Genomic DNA, 13770 nt, shown 5'->3' with positions numbered 1-13770 from the left:
GCGTGGCCGCGGCCACCCTAATCTGGTGGTCCCAGCGCGCACGACCCACGTGGAGTTCCAGGTCTCCGGTAGCCTCTGGAACTGCCGATCTGCGGCCAACAAGGCAGAGTTCATCTCCGCCTATGTCTCCCTCCAGTCCCTCGACTTCTTGGCACTGACGGAAACATGGATCACCACAGACAACACTGCTACTCCTACTGCTCTCTTCGTCTGCCCACGTGTTCTCGCACACCCCGAGAGCTTCTGGTCAGCGGGGTGGTGGCACCGGGATCCTCATCTCTCCCAAGTGGTCATTCTCTCTTTCTCCCCTTACCCATCTGTCTATCGCCTCCTTTGAATTCCATGCTGTCACAGTTACCAGCCCTTTCAAGCTTAACATCCTTATCATTTATCGCCCTCCAGGTTCCTCGGAGAGCTCATCAATGAGCTTGATGCCTTGATAAGCTCCTTTCCTGAGGACGGCTCACCTCTCACAGTTCTGGGCGACTTTAACCTCCCCACGCCTACCTTTGACTCATTCCTCTCTGCCTCCTTCTTTCCACTCCTCTCCTCTTTTGACCTCACCCTCTCACCTTCCCCCTACTCACAAGGCAGGAAATACGCTCGACCTCATCTTTACTAGATGCTGTTCTTCCACTAACCTCGTTGCAACTCCCCTCCAAGTCTCCGACCACTACCTTGTATCCTTTTCCCTCTCGCTCTCATCCAACACTTCCCACACTGCCCCTACTCGGATGGTATCGCGCCGTCCCAACCTTCGCTCTCTCTCCCCCGCTACTCTCTCCTCTTCCATCCTATCATCTCTTCCCTCTGCTCAAACCTTCTCCAACCTATCTCCTGATTCTGCCTCCTCAACCCTCCTCTCCTCCCTTTCTGCATCCTTTGACTCTCTATGTCCCCTATCCCCCAGGCCGGCTCGGTCCTCCCCTCCCGCTCCGTGGCTCGACGACTCATTGCGAGCTCACAGAACAGGGCTCCGGGCAGCCGAGCGGAAATGGAGGAAAACTCGCCTCCCTGCGGACCTGACATCCTTTCACTCCCTCCTCTCTACATTTTCCTCTTCTCTCTCTGCTGCTAAAGCCACTTTCTACCACTCTAAATTCCAAGCATCTGCCTCTAACCCTAGGAAGCTCTTTGCAACCTTCTCCTCCCTCCTGAATCCTCCTCCCCCTCCCCCCCTCCTCCCTCTCTGCAGATGACTTCGTCAACCATTTTGAAAAGAAGGTTGACGACATCCGATCCTCGTTTGCTAAGTCAAACGACACCGCTGGTTCTGCTCACACTGCCCTACCCTGTGCTCTGACCTCTTTCTCCCCTCTCTCCAGATGAAATCTCGCGTCTTGTGACGGCCGGCCGCCCAACAACCTGCCCGCTTGACCCTATCCCCTCCTCTCTTCTCCAGACCATTTCCGGAGACCTTCTCCCTTACCTCACCTCGCTCATCAACTCATCCCTGACCGCTGGCTACGTCCCTTCCGTCTTCAAGAGAGCGAGAGTTGCACCCCTTCTGAAAAACCTACACTCGATCCCTCCGATGTCAACAACTACAGACCAGTATCCCTTCTTTCTTTTCTCTCCAAAACTCTTGAACGTGCCGTCCTTGGCCAGCTCTCCCGCTATCTCTCTCAGAATGACCTTCTTGATCCAAATCAGTCAGGTTTCAAGACTAGTCATTCAACTGAGACTGCTCTTCTCTGTATCACGGAGGCGCTCCGCACTGCTAAAGCTAACTCTCTCTCTCCTCTGCTCTCATCCTTCTAGACCTATCGGCTGCCTTCGATACTGTGAACCATCAGATCCTCCTCTCCACCCTCTCCGAGTTGGGCATCTCCGGCGCGGCCCACGCTTGGATTGCGTCCTACCTGACAGGTCGCTCCTACCAGGTGGCGTGGCGAGAATCCGTCTCCACACCACGTGCTCTCACCACTGGTGTCCCCAGGGCTCTGTTCTAGGCCCTCTCCTATTCTCGCTATACACCAAGTCACTTGGCTCTGTCATAACCTCACATGGTCTCTCCTATCATTGCTATGCAGACGACACACAATTAATCTTCTCCTTTCCCCTTCTGATGACCAGGTGGCGAATCGCATCTCTGCATGTCTGGCAGACATATCCGTGTGGATGACGGATCACCACCTCAAGCTGAACTCGGCAAGACGGAGCTGCTCTTCCTCCCGGGAAGGACTGCCCGTTCCATGATCTCGCCGTCACGGTTGACAACTCCATTGTGTCCTCCTCCCAGAGCGCTAAGAACCTTGGCGTGATCCTGGACAACACCCTGTCGTTCTCAACTAACATCAAGGCGGTGGCCCGTTCCTGTAGGTTCATGCTCTACAACATCCGCAGAGTACGACCCTGCCTCACACAGGAAGCGGCGCAGGTCCTAATCCAGGCACTTGTCATCTCCCGTCTGGATTACTGCAACTCGCTGTTGGCTGGGCTCCTGCCTGTGCCATTAAACCCCTACAACTCATCCAGAACGCCGCAGCCCGTCTGGTGTTCAACCTTCCCAAGTTCTCTCACGTCACCCCGCTCCTCCGCTCCCTCCACTGGCTTCCAGTTGAAGCTCGCATCCGCTACAAGACCATGGTGCTTGCCTACGGAGCTGTGAGGGGAACGGCACCTCAGTACCTCCAGGCTCTGATCAGGCCCTACACCCAAACAAGGGCACTGCGTTCATCCACCTCTGGCCTGCTCGCCTCCCTACCACTGAGGAAGTACAGTTCCCGCTCAGCCCAGTCAAAACTGTTCGCTGCTCTGGCCCCCCAATGGTGGAACAAACTCCCTCACGACGCCAGGACACCGGAGTCAATCACCACCTTCCGGAGACACCTGAAACCCCACCTCTTTAAGGAATACCTAGGATAGGATAAAGTAATCCCTCTCACCCCCCCTCCCCCTGAAAAGATTTAGATGCACTACTGTTCCACTGGAGGTCATAAGGTGAATGCACCAATTTGTAAGTCGCTCTGGATAAGAGCGTCTGCTAAATGACTTAAATGTAAATGTACCTCATGAAGCTAGTAGAGAGAATTTCAAGAGTGTGGCAAAGCTTTCATCAAGGCAAAGGGTGGCTACTTTGAAGAATCTCAAATATAAAATATATTTTGATTTGTTTAACACTTTTTTGGTTACTACATGTTATTTCACAGTTTTGATGTCTTCACTATTATTCTACAATGTAGAAAGTAGTACAAATAAAGAAAAGCCCTGGTACTTTTGACAGGTACTGTGTGTAATATATATTTATATATTTTAAGAAACAACATTCTTCTGTGGGAATTTCAGTACTTCAGCATAACGTTTTCTAGGGATGCACGATAATATCGGTGAACATAACGGAATCGGACGATATTAGCTAAAAATGCCAACATCGGTATCGGCCCGATGTCTAGTTTAACGCCGATGTGAAAAACCGATGTCAAAGCAGACGTGCATATCTATATAACGTAGGTACGTGAAGTAATGACGCCAGGTAAAATTGTGCTACACGTGCAACACATCATCCCTAAACTACCCCACAATGTCTGCTGTGTGGATCAAGCAGTCAATAAGTCGAGCAGTCATTTGAAATTTCAGCGAGACAACTCAAAGGAGAAATCCATTAAAGCCAAGATAAAGGAATTCAATGCCTTTGACAATCAACTGTTCTCTGTCGTGGGTGATGTTGGCTTTCGCCGACTGGTCGAGCACTGGTACACACTACCAAGTGCGCCATTTGTCAGATGTTGCCCTACCGGAGTTACACAGTAATAGCGTCACTGCTAATATCTTCATGACATAAATTCGCTGGAACGCCGTTTGGGTCTTTGCGTGTCAAAAAAGATAGTCGCACTGTCAAAGTTGTACAAAAAAGTGTGCAAACAAGCAAACACTGACAACGAACAATGTGTTTCCAATAACGCACTGATAATAAAGCATATTTTGTTCGACCGCAACTTCTGGGGTAGCTAGCGTTAGCTTGGTACCTAGCTAACAGCAATTACAACCAGCCTGAAAACATTGACTAGTAGAAACTGCAGTCATTTTCATTATTGATTGATTGATTATGATTCAGGAGTCCTTGTGAGTAAGTATTAGCTAGGTTGACAATTGTTGTTCGCCTACTGAAATTGAACTTCAGTTCATGAAAATAAATAACTAGCCAGATACTTAACCCCGTTGCCCAAAGCTAACGTTAAAAGCTGCCAGCTACCTTCATCATGCTAGTGAGGCTCGACCGAACTGGGTTATGTTTTGTGAAGCTAGCCACAATAAGGATTAGGCACAATAGTGGAATTCGCGGTTTGCCTTCAAAATAAAAGTATGTCATTTACAATGATGCAAATGAATACAAACATTAGAATTATGCCATATTTTTATTTTGAAGGCCAACTTCAAAGTCCACTACTGTGGCTAGCTTCACATAGATGGGTCCAACCACCATTAATGAAATAAGAACCGTCTTATTGTCACGCCTTGGTCATTGTATTTTGTGTTTTCGTTATATATGTGGTCAGGCCAGGGTGTGACAGGGGTTTATGTTATTGTTTTTAGTATTGGGGTTTGTAGCATTTGGGATCGCGGCTGAATAGGGGTGTGTCTAGTTAGGCTTGGCTGCCTGAGGCGATTCTCAATCAGAGTCAGGTGATTCTCGTTGCCTCTGATTGGGAACCGTATTTAGGTAGCCTTAGTTTCACTTTGTATGTCGTGGGTGATTGTTCCTGTCTTTGTGTATTCACCAGATAGGCTGTATAGTTTCACGTTCCGTTTGTTGTTTTGTATTCTCAGTTATTTCATGTATCGTTCCGTTTTCCGTCATTAAAGAAACATGAGTAACCACCACGCTGCATTTCGGTCCGACTCTCTTTCAACAACAGACGAACGACGTTACACTTATAAATTAGGGTTAGTTTAGATGGATGACACCTAGCTATATGGTTAGCTAGCAAACTACAGCTCTTGAAACAGATTGTCATTTTGCTATGTTTTTGGGGAAGAACATTGTTTGCATCCATGAGCTAGCTAGCCTTTTTTATGACCAGCAATGTAGGTGTGCGAGACAACTTCACCAGCATCACAGCATACGTATCGATGAATCGTTGTGACATATGAAATACAAGTGATAGTGTAATCAATGTGTAATAACTACATTTTTAAAAAAATGTATGAACGCCAAATAGTGTATATTATTTGACACGCAAAGACCCAAACGGCTTTCCATAGAAATCCAGGTTGAGAATGAAACAACTGAAGAAATTAACAACAAAACAGCAAGTAAGTGAAATAAATAGGTTTTAATTATGTTTTACTGGTAATGGGGACATACGTAAATGCCAACAAAATATTTTTGGGGTCAGTGTGGTGTGTGTGTGTGTATGTAACCTTTATTTAACTAGGCAAGTCAGTTAAGAACAAATTCTTATTTACAATGACGGCCTTCAAACCCAGACGACGCTGGGCCAATTGTGCGCCGCCCTATGGGACTCCCAATCACGGCCAGATGTGATAGAGTCTGGATTCGAACAAGGGACTGTAGTGTCTTAGACCGCTGCGTCCATGTCTGTGTTAACTGTACTAGAATGCTTAAAAGGCCACAAAAATGTTAAATATCGATTATCTGTATCGTTTTTTTGGGGGGGGGACAAGAAGAACATCGGATATCAGCCAAAAACGTCATGTCAGTGCATCACTAAAGTTTTCTGTAGGTTTATATATTATGCCTAGCTCATGCAGCCCCTTGATGATGTGACGCCTGAGGCAAATGCCTCTTCTGCCTAATGGGAAGTCCGCCAGTGCCTCTCTACACGTCTCATGCTTCTGCAAAATTCTCCCTCTTTCTCTCACTTCCTCCTCTCCTCCCTCAACCCTATTATCCCGCCTACCCCCCCCCCCCAAACCTCTCTCTCCTCACCTGTCATGGGGTCAAACAGTTGATTGGCCTCCAGGTCAGTGAAGGTGCTGAAGCAGCAGGGGCAGCGGAACGACGCCCGGTTGGTGGAGTCCCTTTCATCCGTCTCGATGCGCCGCCGCATGTGATCCAGCTTGTACTTGACCACATTGACCAGCAGGCGGTAGTTGATGAAGTAGTAGTTGTGACGCGTGGTCTTGCCGTCGGGAGCCGTCTCCACCCGCATGCGGCACTTGACGAACTTATCGCCCTTGAGCGTATTGAGCACCGAGCGCAGCTGCTTTCGGTCAAACTTGAGCAGCTCCAGCATGTCCTCCTCGCGGACGCAGGGGTTGCGGATAAGGACATCCAGAGCCAGGGCATGCTCCACCCCGTAGAAGCCCCGCACTACCTGCTTGGCCAGGCGCTTCAGCGAAGCAGGGACCTCTGTTAATAATTCTGGCTCTGACATCTTCTATATGGCTGTCCTATGGGGTAGCAGACTGGTAGAGAGAGTGGCTTACAGAATAAGTAAAGGCTACAATAAATAGCCTGAAAAGTGTCTGTGGGTGGTTGGATAGGAGGGTGTGTAAACTTCAGGCAGAAAGGAGAGGATCTTGAGGGGGAGAAACCCCAGCAAGGGGTCAAGGGAGTCCTTCTCTGTGGTGGGATCTGCAACAAAGGAACACTGTTTATACAATCTGGTATTGAAACTTAGACATCACCATCCATCAGTAGGATTACTATATAACTAAGGAACTCTTTGTTAAAAACATGAACATGTGTTCATCCAACGTGGACGGGGTGGCAATGTGGTTAGCTAGCTTGTAAGTCATAACAGTTAGTCAAAAAAAAACTAAATGAGAGATGAACCGGCTGTAAATGCAGAACCTGTATGGTTAGCCAAAATATTATTTAGCAAACGATACTTTTTGTTGTTAGCTAATACTCGCGAATGGAAACGGAATGAATAGAAATCAAACTGGCTAGCTAGCAACTATGCTAACAGTAGCTAGCTCAGTTTACAGCTAGTTACATCACGGGTTAGCGCAATACAATTGATCTCTGAGAATAAACGAGCTAGCTAGCTTAACTACAACACATGTATGAAATACAGAAAATCCGACACTCACTCAATTGCATGTGTTCTCTTGCAATAACTTGAAAGCTTGTGGATGATCTGCTTCGTACTTTTCTCTACATTTTTTCGCCATGGAACTCTGGAAAAATGTTTTCTACTCCGATTGGCTGTACGTCATGCTGTACTTTAACAGCCAATCAACACAACACCATTTTGATTGACGTTCACAATTTCCAATGTTGTTGTTATAAATGTGGATATTTAGAAATGGAAACTGTTCTCCTACACCAACCAGAGAACAAGTGTTATTCTTTGGGCTGGAACTTGACTGTTTACTTCCAGGACAAAAATTAAATGGCGTCTCTTGACAGAGTGAAGGTGCTAGTTTTGGGTGATTCAGGTTGGTATCCTATTAATTTATGTCTCACTAATCGTATTGTCTTTTGTAAATGTTGTCTTTCGACATGGTTTGGTCAAATATAATGCTTATCTAAAACATTAATGTCCCCCTTGTCCCTATCCGTGGTAACTAACGTTAGCTGGTTAAGCTAGACATATAGTAGTTATTTAGAAAACCTTCTAAATCTAATCTTATTTTCTAATCTCTGCTGATGGCTTCCCTTGATGCACTTAAAAATATACCTAGATATGAGAAGGAACTTAACTATGTGCTTGAAAAAAATACTGGATTTGTCTCACTAGCTATAATTATTTTGTCATGACAGGTGTTGGGAAGTCTTCACTCGTTCATCTGCTGTGTCAGAACCAAGTGTTGGGAAATCCATCATGGACTGTAGGCTGCTCCGTGGATGTACGGGTAGGAAAGGACTGCGGTAGAAAATTAGCCAACTGGCTAAAACTGGCACTTTTACTGAAATGTTGATTAATGTGCACTGTCCCCTGTAAAGAATAAACTCAAACTCAACTCGTTGCTTTTTCTTTGTTACTTTAGTCCATTAATTGACTCCGTCACATTCTAGGTCACATTGACTCAGTCACATTCTAAGGTTATTCTAAGAGTTGGTTTTACAGGTCCACGACTACAAGGAGGGCACTCCAGAGGAGAAGACCTACTACATTGAATTATGGGATGTTGGCGGCTCTGTGGGCAGTACCAGCAGTCTGAAAAGCACCAGAGCCGTTTTCTACAACTCTGTCAATGGTAAAGCTGCAGCACTGACTGGCTCTGTCAGTCACCACATGAGAAAAACGATAACCTGTATAGATCTGTAATGACACATAATTGTATCCTTACAGGTATTGTGTTAGTTCACGACCTAACGAACAAGAAATCCTCCCAGAATCTGTATCGCTGGTCCCTAGAAGCCTTGAACAAAGACTCCTCCCCAACGGGGGTAATCGTCTCAAATGGGCAAGTATCTTCTACTGCTGGAATCAAATAGCTTACCTCAATTTAATACATTTTAAAGCTTGTTAAATAGAAGTTGCTATCCTGCATAGGCACTTGGAGAAAGTGTATATACTACTTGAAAGTCATATCTTGAATGTCTTGCCTGAATACTTCCAGTGATTATGACAGAGAACAGTTTGCTGACAGCTCTGTGCCTTTGCTCCTGATCGGCACCAAGTTTGACCAGATCCCAGAGAACAAGAGGAATGATGTTCTCACCAGGACAGCTTTCCTGTCTGAAGACTTCAACGCGGAGGAGATCAACCTGGTAGGTGAAGCCTCACCTCAACTATCCTTCTAGGCCTCTATAGATTCTGAGCTACCCAACACTCGGTCAAAAATAACCTTATTTGCTGCAGCAATGTGCTTTTGCTAACAATAAAAGCCCAATGTATGGGCAGTAGGCACAAATCATTAATATCGTAACAGCTATTGAATAGGCTACAGGTAGTGGCTTGGGGTTTAGGTCATGTTTTTTCCTCGATTCTCATGACAGGATTGCACCAACCAAAGATACTTTGCTGCAGGCACGTCCAACGCTGTGAAGTTGAGCAGATTCTTTGACAAGGTGAAATGTTCAGAAGCGGATGCTTCTTACATATTTTAACCCCCTTAATACAGTGCCTTCAGAAAGTATTCAGATCCCTTGACTTTTTCCACATTTTGTTACGTTACAGCCTTATTCTAAAATGGATTAAATTAATTAAAATCCTCAGCAATCTACACGCAATAGACTGTAATGACAGAGTAAACAGGTTTTTATACATTTTTGTAAATTTATAACAAATAAAAAACAGATGCCTTATTTACGTAAATATTCAGACCCTTTGCTATGAGACTCAAAATTGAACTCCGGTGCATCCTGTTTCCATTGATCATCCTTGAGATGTTTCTATAACATTGGAGTCCACCTGTGGTAAATTAAATTGATTGGACATGATTTGGGAAGGCAAACACCTGTCTAAATAATACAATCAAGCCATGAGGTTGAAGGAATTCTCCGTAGAGCTCCGAGACAGGATTGTGTCGAGGCACAGATCTGGGGAAGGGTACCAAAAATGACTGCAGCATTGAAGGTCCCTAAGAACACTGTGTCCTCCATCATTCTTAAAAGGAAGAAGTTTGGAACCACCAAGACTCTTCTTAGAGCTGGCTGCCTGGCCAAACTGAGCAACCGGGGGAGAAGGGCCTTGGTCAAGGAGGTGACCCAATGGTCACTCTGACAGAGCTCCAGAGTTCCTCTGTGAAGATGGGAGAACCTTCCAGAAGGACAATCAGGCCTTTATGGTAGTGGCCAGACGGAAGCCACTCTGTAAAAGGCACATGACAAAGGACTCGCAGACCATGAGAAACAAGATTCTCTGGTCTGATGAAACCCAAATTGAACTCTTTGGCCTGAATGCCAAGCATCCCGTCTGGAGGAAACCTGGCACCATCTCTACGGTCAAGCATGGTGATGGCAACATCATGCTGTGGGGATGTTTTTCAGATGCAGGGACTGGGAGACTAGTCCGGATCGAGGCAAAGATGAATGGTGCGAAGTACACAGAATCCTTGATGAAAACCTGCTCCAGAGCACTCAGGACTAGGGTGAAGTTTCACCTTCCAACAGGACAGGACAACATCTCTGGAGAAACCTGAAAGTAGCTGTGCAGCGACGCTCCGCTCCCCATCCAGCCTGACAGAGCTTAAGAGGATCTGCAAAGAAAAATGGGACAAACTCCCCAAATACAGGTGTGCCAAGCTTGTAGCGTCATACCCTAGAAGACTTGAGGCATTAATATCTACCACAAAGGTGCTAAAACAAAGTACTGAGTAAATGGTATGAATAGTTATGTAAATGTGATATCTGTTATTTTTAATAAATTAGCTAAATATTCTGAACCTGTTTTTGCTTTGTCATTATGGGATATTCTGTGTAGATTGAGGGGAGGGGGGAGACTATTTAATTTTAGAATTAGGCTGTAACCTAATAATGTGGAAAGTCAAGGGGTCTGAATACTTTCCGAAGGCACTGGATACTGTTCTTTCTATACGAGAGTGCATGAGCATGTACAAAAAAACATAACTTGTCTTTTATTTTAGGTTGTAGAGAAGAGATACTTCACCAGAGACCCTAGTCAAGTAAGTGATGGTCTATGTATCCATAATGAACATGAAACACTGCTCTGGTTTTCCCATTTTGAAACCATTACTTTATCAGCTCTGAAACATAAAACCATCTCTCCTCCTCTCCAGATGACAGGTTTCACAGAGAGGAAACGCTTCAACTTCAAAAGCGTTCACTACGACTGAGGTGGACAGTGCTTCAACCTGATTCAGTGCAGTCTCTCACTCAACAAGTGAACCTTGTCTTGTCTTTTTTTCTTTCTTTAAAAAAAAATCTCTGTTAAAGGCCCAGTGCAGTCAAAAACGTGAATTTTCTGTTTTTTTTGTGTGTTTTTTTCACACTGAGGTTGGAATAATATTGTGATAATTTCCTTTTAGTGTAAGAGCTGTTTGAAAACACTGAGTGAAATCTCAGCTTGTTGTTTTGGCCTGGTGACATACATTAGTTAATAAACCAATAAGAACGCTCCAAACCTCTCTGCCAATAATAGCTAGTTTTCTCCTCCCCACTCAGACCACTCCCAGACAGTCCTAGCACAATTCTTGATTGAGAAATGGCTTTTTAACCTCTGCCAAAGTAACAGCCATATCCATTAGGCTAGAGGACAGTATTCCGCACTTTGCCCTGTCCTTTGTGTTTGTATAGTACAGGAGAAGGCAACGTGTGGAATGCTGTTCCCTGGCCTAATGGATATTGTCCTACTAGAAAAGCTACTGTTCCAGAGGTTGCCAATTTCAAACAATCACATTTGTTACCCAGAAATAATTGAGAGAAACTGCTGCAGTGGACCTATAATACTGTGGTCAAACCCACTTGGCACTTATTGCTAGAGTAGGGGTCTTAACCCCATTGTCCTGGCTAAATTCTCAACCTGGCCCCATTTCCATCATGGCCACCTAATCGTCCCCCTCATTCCTCATTGGCATATACAGTGAGCTCCATAGTTATTGGGACGGTGACACTTGTTGTTTTGGCTCTACTCCAGTACTTTGGATGTGAAAAGGATACAATGACTTGAGGTTAAAGTCCAGACTGTCAGCTTCAATTTGAGGGTATATTCATCCATATTGGGTGAACCTTTTAGATATTATAGCACTTTTTGACTGTCCCTCCATTTTAGGGAACCAAAAGTAATTGGGACAAATTCACTTGTGTATTAAAGTAGTAAAAAGTGTAGTATTTGGTCCCATATTCATAGCACGCAATGACTACATCAAGTGTGTGACTCTATACATTTTTGGGATGCATTTGCTGTTTGTTTGGATTGTTTAAGAATATTTTTGTGCCTAATAGAAATTAATGGTGAATCATGTATTGTCATTTGAGTCAATTATTGTAAATAAGAATATGTTTCTAAACACTTATACATGATTACGGATAGTCCTGCATGAATCCTGAGTAATGATGAGCGAGAAAGTCTTGGTTAGCATGTCTTGGGGTTCTGATATTTGTGCATCTAACTTTCTCACTCATTATTCACGATTAATTCAGGATTACCCATATTATGACATAGTAAGGATGTGTTTCAATTTATTTTCCAATGTTAATTGTTATAAGAATAACAGAATTCTGAATACAAATGTAACATTTTGACAAAATGAATCCAGGACTGAAGGTATTTTCTGGGTGTAAGCACGGGATGCTTCCTGTAGTATCTTGTATGGGTCATAATACCTAGTCTTATACCCTTTTTGGCTAGGACACCATCCTTAGTGCTTGTTGATATCCTGTCTAGGAGTTTGACCGCTGGGGAAATCATAGTCTATGAAAACAACTGAGGGTAAGAGCACAAGGTGCATTTGCAACCCTGCCGTAAACTATGGCCGTGTGCTATGAATCATCGTTTCAAATGTGCAGGAACAGATCTTCGATTACATCATCTTTTATTCAAGTCACTCGGGACACACACACAAAAAAAAACGATTTACGTAATTCTGTCAGATTACAGTTAACTGGCTCGTATTCAGTCGAGCAACAATGTACACAATCATCGGTGTCTCTGGGTAAAAGCCATGATTTTAAAGTGTAGAGAATGTGTCCTAGGAACCGATAGGCAGATGGTCAGTCCATTGATGTGCCCGCCCACTGGGCATAGACGTCAGTTCAACGTCAAGATTTGATTTACATTTGAGTTGTTGACTTCGTTGTTTTACAACTTGAACCATGTCATTGGATTTAGGTAAAAAGTTGGGTGAAAAAACAAGATAAACGTTCCTGGAATCCCTTTTATGTTGAATCCCTTTTAATGTTGATGACTTTTCAAATCAAATTTTATTTGTCACATACACATGGTTAGCAGATGTTAGTGCGAGTGTAGCGTAATGCTTGTGCTTCTAGTTCCGACAATGCAGTAATAACCAACAAGTAATCTAACTAACAATTCCAAAACTACTGTCTTATACACAGTGTAAGGGGATAAAGAATATGTACATAAGGATATATGAATGAGTGATGGTACAGGGCAGCATACAGTAGATGGTATCGAGTACAGTATATACATATGAGATGAGTATGTAGACAAAGTAAACAAAGTGGCATAGTTAAAGTGGCTAGTGATACATGTATTACATAAGGATGCAGTCGATGATATAGAGTACAGTATATACGTATGCATATGAGATGAATAATGTAGGGTAAGTAACATTATATAAGGTAGCATTGTTTAAAGTGGCTAGTGATATATTTACATAATTTCCCATCAATTCCCATTATTAAAGTGGCTGGAGTTGGGTCAGCGTCAATGTCAGTGTGTTGGCAGCAGCCACTCAATGTTAGTGGTGGCTGTTTAACAGTCTGATGGCCTTGAGATAGAAGCTGTTTTTCAGTCTCTCGGTCCCAGCTTTGATGCACCTGTACTGACCTCGCCTTCTGGATGATAGCGGGGTGAACAGGCAGTGGCTCGGGTGGTTGATGTCCTTGATGATCTTTATGGCCTTCCTGTAACATCGGGTGGTGTAGGTGTCCTGGAGGGCAGGTAGTTTGCCCCCGGGGATGCGTTGTGCAGACCTCACTACCCTCTGGAGAGCCTTACGGTTGAGGGCGGAGCATTTGCCGTACCAGGCGGTGATACAGCCCGCCAGGATGCTCTCGATTGTGCATCTGTAGAAGTTTGTGAGTGCTTTTGGTGACAAGCCGAATTTCTTCAGCCTCCTGAGGTTGAAGAGGCGCTGCTGCGCCTTCTTCACGACGCTGTCTGTGTGAGTGGACCAATTCAGTTTGTCTGTGATGTGTATGCCGAGGAACTTAAAACTTGCTACCCTCTCCACTACTGTTCCATCGATGTGGATAGGGGGGTGTTC

At 44.6% G+C, this 13770-nt stretch overlaps 2 protein-coding genes across 3 annotated transcripts in view; one reads left to right on the top strand and one right to left on the bottom strand.

The window, feature by feature from the left end:
* The window catches only part of gtf2e1 (general transcription factor IIE, polypeptide 1, alpha), a 46451-nt gene extending 39334 nt beyond the window's left edge, over window positions 1-7117 (bottom strand). Inside the window, exons 1-2 of the mRNA XM_029625612.2 lie at window positions 7003-7117; window positions 5894-6541 (exon numbers count right to left, since the gene is read on the bottom strand). Coding sequence (XP_029481472.1) covers window positions 5894-6341 — 448 coding nt within the window. The 5' untranslated portion in view covers window positions 6342-6541; window positions 7003-7117. The remainder of the gene's footprint in view (window positions 1-5893; window positions 6542-7002) is intronic.
* A 126-nt stretch (window positions 7118-7243) lies between these two features.
* On the top strand, window positions 7244-12073 carry rabl3 (RAB, member of RAS oncogene family-like 3). Of its 2 annotated transcripts, none has more exons than XM_029625812.2 (8): window positions 7244-7350; window positions 7676-7761; window positions 7983-8112; window positions 8208-8322; window positions 8479-8629; window positions 8858-8929; window positions 10447-10485; window positions 10600-12073. In XM_029625812.2, exons 1-8 carry the CDS (start codon window positions 7305-7307, stop codon window positions 10654-10656), a joined length of 696 nt encoding a protein of 231 aa, XP_029481672.1. In that variant the 5' UTR covers window positions 7244-7304; the 3' UTR covers window positions 10657-12073. The 2 variants fall into 2 exon arrangements, with proteins under 2 accessions (XP_029481672.1, XP_029481597.1); XM_029625737.2 differs by having other exon boundaries at window positions 7676-7767.
* The last annotated feature ends 1697 nt before the right edge of the window (window positions 12074-13770 follow it).

This window comes from Oncorhynchus nerka, linkage group LG1 (assembly GCF_034236695.1).
Source record: "Oncorhynchus nerka isolate Pitt River linkage group LG1, Oner_Uvic_2.0, whole genome shotgun sequence".
Lineage (NCBI taxonomy): Eukaryota > Metazoa > Chordata > Actinopteri > Salmoniformes > Salmonidae > Oncorhynchus > Oncorhynchus nerka.
The sequence above is the reverse complement of the archived record's forward strand: the minus strand, read 5'-3'. Positions and strand labels throughout refer to the sequence as shown.

Coding starts and splice junctions, on each gene's coding strand:
- rabl3 (XM_029625737.2), top strand. CDS start 7,305: ATGGCGTCTCTTGACAGAGTGAAGGTGCTAGTTTTGGGTGATTCAG. Junction 7,351..7,675: donor GCTAGTTTTGGGTGATTCAG/GTTGGTATCCTA, acceptor TTGTCATGACAG/GTGTTGGGAAGTCTTCACTC. Junction 8,113..8,207: donor TTTCTACAACTCTGTCAATG/GTAAAGCTGCAG, acceptor GTATCCTTACAG/GTATTGTGTTAGTTCACGAC.